General features: G+C 39.8%; 1 protein-coding gene across 3 annotated transcripts in view; it reads right to left on the bottom strand.

Moving 5' to 3' along the window:
- Nucleotides 1-179: 179 nt before the first annotated feature.
- nsd1b (nuclear receptor binding SET domain protein 1b) overlaps nt 180-11,012 on the bottom strand; it is an 82,955-nt gene continuing 72,122 nt past the window's right edge. For all 3 annotated transcript variants that reach the window (XM_066716443.1, XM_066716444.1, XM_066716442.1), the window contains 2 exons: nt 8,381-8,582; nt 180-5,810 (listed from right to left, as the gene is read on the bottom strand). In XM_066716443.1, the coding sequence (XP_066572540.1) occupies nt 5,344-5,810; nt 8,381-8,582 (669 nt within the window). In that variant the 3' untranslated portion in view covers nt 180-5,343. The remainder of the gene's footprint in view (nt 5,811-8,380; nt 8,583-11,012) is intronic.

The raw sequence follows: 11,012 nt of genomic DNA, 5'->3' as shown, positions 1-11,012 counted from the left end.
GTTGCTTTTTCATAAAGATTTGCACCAAACTGGATAATCTCAATACTATTATTGAATAATTCATTGACTGCACACTTTTCATTTTGTTTCAGACTACACAACCAAAACCATTCGTTTTAGTTAATTTTAAGCCTCGTCCAAATAACCACAAACTGCAATGAAGAATCACAGCAGATACCTTATGACTTTACGAGTAAAGTGAAACTTTACTTACAGTATTCTTTATTATATACAAAGGACTACAGTACAATTCAGGAATCCTCTCACAAGGCAGCATTTAGTTTTTTTTTTTATAACAGTAATTTCTCTGCTAAATTAGCTGTGACATGGGGAGATGTGAGGCATGGGGACTGTCAGGAGCATGAATCAAAAGCATAAGGGAGCAGGCACACTGATTTCTCAAATACAGCAGGAAAGGACAAAAAAAATATCACCTACAGTAACTCACAATTTTGTTAAATACAGCTTTAAACACTGAAGGGGGCAAGATGACAAGACTGTTCTGTTGTACAAATACTCAATTGGATAAAGCAGCATTTAAGTAACAAGCTCACACTACATGCTTGGGGATGCGCCGTTCGATACGCACACGTCTTGTTCGTTGTCTGATGATGTGCATTTCTGTTGTATATGGGGAGCCGTGTCAATCCCATTTTAACAGTTCAAGCCATTTGGCTAAATAAAACGTGATCCCGAACAACCAGCTGGTGACAACATATTCCTGAATGAGACCGTCAAGGCGCTGTTTATATTGGAAGCAAACAGATACCCCTTCTCTCTTTTGCAGTTCTGGGCCCTGAGTGACAAGATTCGCAATGTCAAAGTCAACATTAATTTCTTATGTTCTGTTACACAAATGTCTTTATCGCAGTTTTTAAATGCCAAGTGATTTCTTTACTTTTTCTTATTCTCATGGCCTGAAAGACAAGAGTGCAGCACTGATTGACAGATTCCTGGGAGGGTGTGGATCAGATGTGTGACGCATATATACATGCACAGCACATTTATATTCAACAGACTGTCAGGGCCTCGTGAACATGTTTTCATAGGACAGATGGCTAGATCAATAAGTACTAAACTTTTTTATGAGAATGGATTATCTATACAAATGTGGATAGATCTCCCCCAATCCTTCAATGCTTTTAAAACAGAGCTACTAAAAACACAAATCGGTCTTGTCTATTCCTCTGCAAAGGTTTTATTATAACATTTTTGTGAGTGCTAAATCACAGGAAAAACATTGAACACGCTCACAATTAGGACTCCTGTTGCACAGCAGTCTGGTCCATTTCATGGATTTGGATGGAACAAAAAAAAAAAACTGACATTTCATGATTTGAACATGTCACATCCGTGCAAAATGTACTTAAAATATATTGACACCTGGGGTTAACATATATAATGGGAGGTGGGCCAGTGAAACCAGAAACAGATTTTATTGCTGTGCAAAGGGGGGCTGTGTAAGTAACCAGCAGTGTGTGAAGTAGCCCTGATTTAAAATGTGCAGTAATGACAGATAGGCAACAGCAGAGGGTGCCATTACTACTGACAGAAAGATTCAGGCAAGGCAAGACCAAATCACTTCAAGCTGCTACTTAGCATTTTACCAGTTTAGTCTGTAAACAGTGCAGAAGAGGGATTCATCCCTTATCCTCCCAGCCTCCCCCCTCCCTTTTTAAAAAATACATGATTTGGTTTTGCAAGTACTGTATTCCACATTCTCTATACAAAGCACCATACAAGGTTAAAAGAGTCCCTTATCTTTACTATGTTCAGATGACTAGCTACTGATATTTTCACTGTATATTTATTGGTAGTGGTGTGTATTGATGGGTGTTGTTCATTATGCTGATCCCGAGCCAAGAGAAGAAAAAAAGCTTGCAGCTTGAGATTAATAAAGCAATAAAATGCTATGACAGAAACTTTTCTCCACAAGGTTTCCTATCACCCAATCTACCTACTAAAAGGTATAACAAAGGCAAACATCAGCTTTCCAGAGGAGTGAAGCTACCAATGACAAGACAGGATTTGGAAATCAAATACCAAGAGAACCTAATTTCCTCCCAAACCTTTCAAAATGTCATATTTCACAACAAGCCTGAATTAATGAATGTAAAATCCTTTCATGTAAAGCCTAAAACAAACCCCTCAGTTTGCGATTTAAAAAAATAATAAAAATGTCAGTCTTCATTGCTACTAAGCAGATTGTATTTAGGCTTATTTATACAGGACTGGACTATTAAATTACATCCTATCCTATTCCATTTACCCTTCCTAGCGTAATAAGTGGGCCAGGCTTTTGTGTCAGACCTCTTGGAAAAAGCAAACCAAAATACAGCATGCATTGGAGGCAAGTGCTCGTATGGTACAATCATATCACCTCTTGCAAAAATCAGATACCAACTTTTAAAGTACCGGCAAGGGAGGAAAAGTACCAGATTTGCTTCTTAAAAGGAAGAGGTTCTAAATGCTTGATAAGGGGAACTCCAGGATAATACATTATACCTAATTCATATATTCAGTCATTTCCTTCAATATTGATAGATACTAATACCTCTCCCTTTCTGCTCACCAGCTACTGAAACAAACTATTTTCACATTGATGTTTTGACCTAGTATCAGTCTTGAAATATCAGGATTAGCAGGAGTAGGGTGTGCTTGTCTGGTAAATCAGACAAAAAAGAAAAAAAAAAGAAAAAAAAAATTAACAGGGTTAAAGAGTAATTTGAGTCTTGGGTCCATATTCGGTGGAATATGAAGGTCATAGGGAACTACTCCCAATGGATTCCATATCCAGCATTCTTTCCCACAACTGGAAAATACTCTACCACGCCCCCCCTTCCAATTGTGCTAGGCCTGAAATAGATCAGCAACTTTTTCCAAGTTGTTTTTCAACATTTGAAATGCAAAACAAGAACAAAACAAGGAGCACTGCAGCCCAACAGATTGAGATCTTCGACAAAGCACAAGCCTGTGTCCAAATTACGATTACCTACAAGATTACCAAGCCACAACAGTGTAGGACAGAAACTTACACAGAAGTCAGATGAGTAGCTACATGGGGAAAAAAAAACAAATTCCAGTACACTGCTGAGACATCGGCAATACTGACTGCTCTGGCTTCCAATAAAGGAAAGGTCGTGGAACGTCAGCCACCAGAACGAGTCTTCTAAGTGGGTGTTCCAGCATCGGAACACATGTACATACTCTTGGTTCCGTGACAGAATGCCGTTCACCGATCAGAACAATCTGCTTGTTAAAACATACAGGAAATGTAACCCAGACGGGAGGGAGTGCTAGCAAAAGCCAGAAAAAGCCAACAGTCCGGGCCCAAATGGAAAGATCGGTTCGTGGATTTTGTGCGTTACAAGTTTCAATAGAACCGCCTTATAAATATATTATATAGAATATTATACACACTGCTTACTTACTACTGAAGGTACAAAGTTTTCATAATACGAACAAACATTTAGCAAGTACACTGGCACTTTCACATTGAGGTTTATTTTGAGAGTGAATTCCTTCGTGACTAAGTGGCTGAATAAATGTGATTTCTTTCTCTACTGTAGTTGAAGAGCTTTTTCTAGAACACATTAGGCGAGACTAGCCCTACTGACAACATGAAGGATACTGTGAATAAAAACTGTACACTCAATAAGAAAATAAAGATGCAGGACTTTGCAATGCATTGTGGGAATACAAAGTCCCTTTTTTTCTGCTGCCATGTCCTCAGAGGTTAAAAAATAAAATAAAAATTAAAGCGTTGTCAATGACTAATTAACATGTAACAGTGATCTACACATTACTTGTGTATGGCGGGAGCTTATTTTGTCCAGCACCTGCTCTGAGTGGAGAACGGAATGCACTACTGCATCCAGACAATGAACGTAGTGCCATGTGAAAACCAAACATGAAAAGCAAAATCACAAATACCACTGAAAAATGTAGTATGGTCTGAAGCAGTGATGGATTTTGTAGTTATGAGCGCAGTCTGAAAATGTATGGTTTCTCCAGCAGACATGCAAGAGAATAGGTTAAACAAAACTAAAATCAGACCTCACAAGCACACACACACACATGCTATATGAAAGTCATTGGAGAACCTTGTGAATACATGGAATGTCGTGAAATTTCCATGCCGTTCTCCCTCCCCGAAACACATGGAAGAATTGCTGTGATCTATAGTCAATAGCTGGTCGACTCTGATCCTGCAAGAGCCATGGGGTCTTCCGCTTCTTGTTATATCCAAACCATCACCTGCTTACTTGATTGGGCTTAAATTGTTCACAATTGCCTGAAGTACTGTGGCTCTCCAGGAACAGGGTTGGCCCAAACTGCTATATATAGGGGGGCCTCTATCTGGTTTGTTAACAGTTCATAGTGCAGACACTATCCATTCACCAGCACAATACATCACATAGTGCAGAAGCTGTATAACCGACCCAGAAGAGTTGAACATTCATTAAATAAATAAAACATTGACTACGGTTTGGTAAGTTAAAGTAGACAATTATAATCTCATCTGACGCACTGATACGAGCAATGGTGCTTCAAGAATTAAGATGTATTTGCTAACCTAAACAGTGAAGACAATGATAGCTGATGGAAATGTGCTGATTACACACACACACACACACATATATATATATATGTGTGTGTGTGTGTGTGTGTGTGTTTCACACCAGTTCCATGTATCAGTTTTTAAGTATTTTAAATGTACAGATTTTTAAATGAATGTGATTCTATTTAAATTCCCTCCATTCTCCTATAAATAATTTCCACTGTAAATTTCTACCCAGCCTATTAAATGTGTTTTGTTACACATCCACACTTCCCCAGTAAGAAATTGAAAACATTGGTGAATTTGGTTTTGGAGGCAAGAATTTTGGCTTTAGTTATTGGTTTTCACTCAATTTTTTTTTATTTGTTTTTTTACTTTCTTTCATTTTTATAGGATGTTATGAATGAAATGTAAACGTGTGTAGAAAAACTAAAAACTAAAAAAACTAAAATTTCTGAATATATTAAAATGAAGACAAACACTGATAAAGCATTTCTTTTCATCCAGCACCATAGCTCCATCTTTTAAAACCGTCATTCGGAGAGAGATAGGGGAAGGATGTTATTTTCGAAAACGTTAGCAGCTCTTCAAAAGATCTCACAGGGACTCTTTATGAATCTTGTGTGTGAACTGACATTTTAATTTCTCTCCATATGGTTTTGAGAATTCCCTACCTCTTTTTATCTTTATGATTCAGCTACCTCAGCCACACCGGTGTGTTTCAAATACCTTGCAGAAATTAGAGAATGCAGGAAAAGGGGCTAACGATGGTGTATTCATTTCTACCCTTCAACCTCCTTGATCACCTCCCTTGCTGAGGAGGCGGCGGCAAAAACAGGGGCGGAGGGGGCAGTGGGGGTGTGTGGATCACTGGGGGCTGTGTTGGTTGAGCGAACAGGTGGAGAGCGGGGTGAGGGCGAGGGTGAGGGTGAAGGGGCAAGGTTAGGAGGAGTCAGGGTGGTGGCGGGAGGCTGGGGGCTGGCCATCTCTCTGGCAATAGTTTCCCGCATTGGGTCCTTGTCCTTGCCAGCTTTGGGTGGCTCGGGGATGTATTCACGGATCTCTCCAGGCTCCAGTGGGTCTGGCCCACAGGGGTCGTGCTCGCTGCAGGACAGCCGGCCATCTAGCTTGGAGATGAACAGCATGCCTTCCCGATGCTGCTTGCAGAAGGAGCTGGGGCACATCTCGCAGAAGGAAGCAGCCTCCTTGCCACACTCATCACACTGGTGCCAGGGGCATTCCCAGCGACCTGCAGCAGGGATATAGGGACAATAAGCTTAATTTTGTCTACATTAATTAACAATAATATTAATTTATTTAAAACTAATAAGTTATTTTGAACTACTGAGAGAGTGTTGTATTCTGCTATATATTTTTTCTGTTTAGTACATAATTATTTTTGAGTGGCCCCCTACCTTTAATGAAATCATACATATATAAAAAAAAATGCTTTGCACTTCAATCCATGGTCAGATTAACGATAGAAAGAAAATGGTTCTAATTATTGTCTGTATTTGATGTATTATCTTTCCCTCTCTGACATTTCAATACGCATCTAGATGCACTGTCACCGATACGATACAGGAAAGATACGTTTAGAAAACTGAACAATTCGATACGATTCAGCTTTGAGGCAATTTAATGCAATACAATATGATTCAGTTTAGAGATACATTTAAAATAATTAAATGCAGATCATCCAACGAAGGCATAGAAACTTACAAACTGGCTATTTCCCATGCAATTACTATGACAACCAATTTAACACAAAGCAAAGCACAAATCTAAAAAAATATATATATTCTGAGGTTCTCAAAGGGAGACAAAGACTGAATACCTGTAGGACTAGAAGATTTTGTGTGGAATTGAATGTTTTGGCTTAATCTGAATTTATTTTCATTGTTTCTTCTCAGATCGGTATTGATAGGTTTGTGATTATGGTATTGAACACATACAGTTAGGTCCATAAATATTTGGACAAGGACACAATTTTCATAATTTTGGCTCTGTACGCCACCACAATGGATTTGAAAGGAAACAATCAAGATGTATTTTTGAGGGTAGTTATATCCAAATTGGGTCAATGGTGTAGGAATTACACCCATTTTTATATGTAGTCCCCCCAATTTTAGGGGCTCTTGGACAAGCTAACATATTCATGAATTAAATTGTGAGTTTCAATACATGGTTGCAAATCCTTTGCAGTCAATGTCTGCCTGAAACTCATAGATATCACCAGATTCTGTGTTTCTTCCCTGGTGATGCTCTGTCAGGCCTGTACTGCAGCTGTCTTTAGTTCCTGCAATTGCTGTATCGGTTTGTTGGCCAGTTTGTGATTAGCAGATCGATATTTCTCAAACAGCTGGACCTGTGCATCAGTGAATCGTTACACCTATTCTACCAATAATCTTTATGTTCCTTTTTTAAATTAATGTTTTTTTTATTTTTTATTTTTTATTAAGTTACCAAGTAAAAAACAAATACTTTGTTTAATTCTCTAGGATACCAAATCATTACATTCCAAAGAGTTTGTGTATTATTATTTATTTCTAAGCAGACGCCCTTGTCCAGAGCAACATTACACTACATTACATTATTTGTCATTTAGCAGATGCTCTTATCCAGGGCGACTTACATTTGTACCCATTTATACAGCTGGGCATTTTTACTGGAGCAATCTAAGTGAAGTACCTTGCTCAAGAGTACAATAGCACTGCCCCACCTGGGATTTGAACCCAGTTATGAGTCCAGAGCCCTAACCACTACTCCACAGTGCTGCCTTATACTCCACAGTGCTGCCTTATTACAAAATCAATATATATATAGATGCATGCATGCACTTTGGAATGGAATTATTTTTATTTTTTTGGAGAACCCCTCTGCCTTTTGACATTTAGTCTGAGAGAATTAAACAAATAAAACATACCAAAAAACCTTGCTGTGCACAGAAACCGCTCCCTACTGTGCTATTCATACATCTGTGGGGAAAGACTGAGGACAGAAAAAGTGGAATAGGCTGCCACTGTCTATTGCTTAATATTAATAAGAGTACTTATATATTGTGGAATATAATATACAATATTTGTGGAAACCCCTAATTTCCCACACAACACTATTACCTATGGGGCAGAGCTGGGGAACATTGTGGAACTGGAAATAAATTAGGAATTGAAAACCATTTTACATTACATTTATTCAATTTGAGGTCTATTTACATATTGTGCTTACAACACACTTTGACCGAGGGCTAATTTATGTTGAGCCTCTGAATGTGGTTATACTAGATATCATTTATTGGTGGTGCTGGATTAAGCTTCCACTGATTATGACAGTTGACAGCAGTAGTAAGCATGTACGTAGTTCTTAGCTTAGGTGGTATTTAGACTGTGTTAAAAGTAACAATATTGTGTCAGTATTACTTATCGATTTATTTAATTATCTAGTCGAGTAGTGAAGTCAGTGTTTCTGTGCTCTGGTCCTGCCCTGATTGCTTCTGTTCCCTTGGTTCTCTTGGTTACGTCAGCAAATTAAGATTTAAATGTATTTCACTTTCTAAACTGCTTAAGTCCCTGATATCATTTTTATATTTAATGTGAGTTCACCAACTGTATCAAATAATTAAACAATTTCAGGCAAATTAATGGTTCAATTAAGTAATTGAGCTTGGTTTGAACAAAAATCAACAGGGCGATCTTCAATCCTGAGGACAAGGGTTGAGAATCACTAGTTAATCTGGATAATTGTGTCCTGTAAGTCATCGTCAGCAACAGCTACAGGGCACTGGAAAAAGGGGCATGGTCCTGGAGGGGCTGATCTTACCTGCTGGCCTCTTAATGAGGTTGAGGCAGTCGGCATGATACACCTTCGGGCAGCCGGGCTTCTTGCAGGACACAATCTGTCCGCCATCGCCACAGCTGAAGCACTCGTCCTCTCGTTCCTTCATCACCTCAGACTTCCCCTTGCGCTTCATCGGGAGCTTTTTCTTCAGGTTCCGGATTTTCTCCTCCGACGGTGGCTGGTTCTGAGGAATACATACAAGGTGGTAATGCACTGACACAGGGTTGGCAATAAAAAAAAAAAAAAGAAAACTTGTTTAGCATGACAGGACTCACTGCACACAAACCCATTACTTGGATGTTACTCATCTAGATTTTTTCAACCCCCCCGCTGCTTCAGGGCACTGGTCTTTTGTCATAGCTGGTTCATCGCTCATTTGGGGGGCTGTGCAGATCTGGCCAGAGTCATGCCAGAGACAGCGATGGGAATTCCAGTGGGGGTCCGAGTGCACATACTACAATAGGACTCTTCCACATTTCACAACCTGTCAGGTTCTGTGAAGTAGTCTATACAAAGGGCTGAATATGACTGTACCAGTTACATGATTTAAAAAAAAAATCATTATTTTCATCAGTGCCAATTTAAAGGCGGAAATGGTTTGCATAACCAGAAATAGGATAGGAAATAATCAAACAGCTACTCAGTGGAAATCTCATTCATCCATGTGATCTGCAGTGTGTCAGATAAAAGTGTACAGTAGGTGCTTGATATTTCCTTGTGCTCCTTACTATATTTTGAGGACAGTTCCCCAAACAGACACGTAGTCTTAAATTAGATGAACAAATTTGCTCTTTCAGTGTACACTCACCTAAAGGATTATTAGGAACCTGTTCAATTTCTCATTAATGCAATTATCTAACCAACCAATCACATGGCAGTTGCTTCAATGCATTTAGGGGTGTGGTCCTGGTCAAGACAATCTCCTGAACTCCAAACTGAATGTCTGAATGGGAAAGAAAGGTGATTTAAGCAATTTTGAGCGTGGCATGGTTGTTGGTGCCAGACGGGCCGGTCTGAGTATTTCACAATCTGCTCAGTTACTGGGATTTTCACGCACAACCATTTCTAGGGTTTACAAAGAATGGTGTGAAAAGGGAAAAACATCCAGTATGCGGCAGTCCTGTGGGCGAAAATGCCTTGTTGATCCTAGAGGTCAGAGGAGAATGGGCCGACTGATTCAAGCTGATAGAAGAGCAACTTTGACTGAAATAACCACTCGTTACAGCCGAGGTATGCAGCAAAGCATTTGTGAAGCCACAACACGTACAACCTTGAGGTGGATGGGCTACAACAGCAGAAGACCCCACCGGGTACCACTCATCTCCACTACAAATAGGAAAAAGAGGCTACAATTTGCACAAGCTCACCAAAATTGGACAGTTGAAGACTGGAAAAATGTTGCCTGGTCTGATGAGTCTCGATTTCTGTTGAGACATTCAGATGGTAGAGTCAGAATTTGGCGTAAACAGAATGAGAACATGGATCCATCATGCCTTGTTACCACTGTGCAGGCTGGTGGTGGTGGTGTAATGGTGTGGGGGATTTTTCTTGGCACACTTTAGGCCCCTTAGTGCCAATTGGGCATCGTTTAAATGCCACGGCCTACCTGAGCATTGTTTCTGACCATGTCCATCCCTTTATGACCACCATGTACCCATCCTCTGATGGCTACTTCCAGCAGGATAATGCACCATGTCACAAAGGTCGAATCATTTCAAATTGGTTTCGTGAACATGACAATGAGTTCACTGTACTAAACTGGCCCCTACAGTCACCAGATCTCAACCCAATAGAGCATCTTTGGGATGTGGTGGAACGGGAGCTTCGTGCCCTGGATGTGCATCCCACAAATCTCCATCAACTGCAAGATGCTATCCTATCAATATGGGCCAGCATTTCTAAAGAATGCTTTCAGCACCTTGTTGAATCAATGCCACATAGAATTAAGGCAGTTCTGAAGGCGAAAGGGGGTCAAACACAGTATTAGTATGGTGTTCCTAATAATCCTTTAGGTGAGTGTAGTTTGGAAAAGACCTTTCATATTGTAAAAAGCTAAAATGGATCAAGCTGCTAAGCAAAGGCAACTGAACAATTAGTAATACTCCTTTATATTCCTTTTATGATTTAGTGGAACTGAAAACCACTACGAGACCTGTCAGGGGCAGAAAAATCGTTAGTCTGGACGCCCAGAACTAACAAAAATTGGGACCGGACTACCAAACTGTAATGTCCCAAAGCCCGTGGGACTACCGCGACTCTAAAACAATATTGTTTATAGACTTCTGATCTTGATTGACGTGTGGGGGCGAGTTCTGTGTTGAACGCGAGTTGTGATGGGCTCTTACGCCTAAGGGGGAGGGCTTTATGCTGAACACAGAGTTGTGATTGGTTGTTCCACTAAGTTTGGCTTGCAGGTGGGAGTTTGTGTAGTTGTCTAAATTGCTGAAGAAGCCGACAAACAATAAAACTGCATAAAATAAATATCAAGTAAGGCAAATTTATTAGGAACTAACTTACGTCGAGCTCTGTGTTTAGTTGTGCAACTGAGAATCTTTTAAGCCTAATTATAATATTTGTGTTGGCGAAGTGAGTTAGTTGTACAGTAGTAGACATC

Source organism: Amia ocellicauda, chromosome 11 (genome assembly GCF_036373705.1).
Source record: "Amia ocellicauda isolate fAmiCal2 chromosome 11, fAmiCal2.hap1, whole genome shotgun sequence".
Taxonomy (NCBI): domain Eukaryota; kingdom Metazoa; phylum Chordata; class Actinopteri; order Amiiformes; family Amiidae; genus Amia; species Amia ocellicauda.
This window is presented reverse-complemented; position numbering and strand designations above follow the sequence as displayed.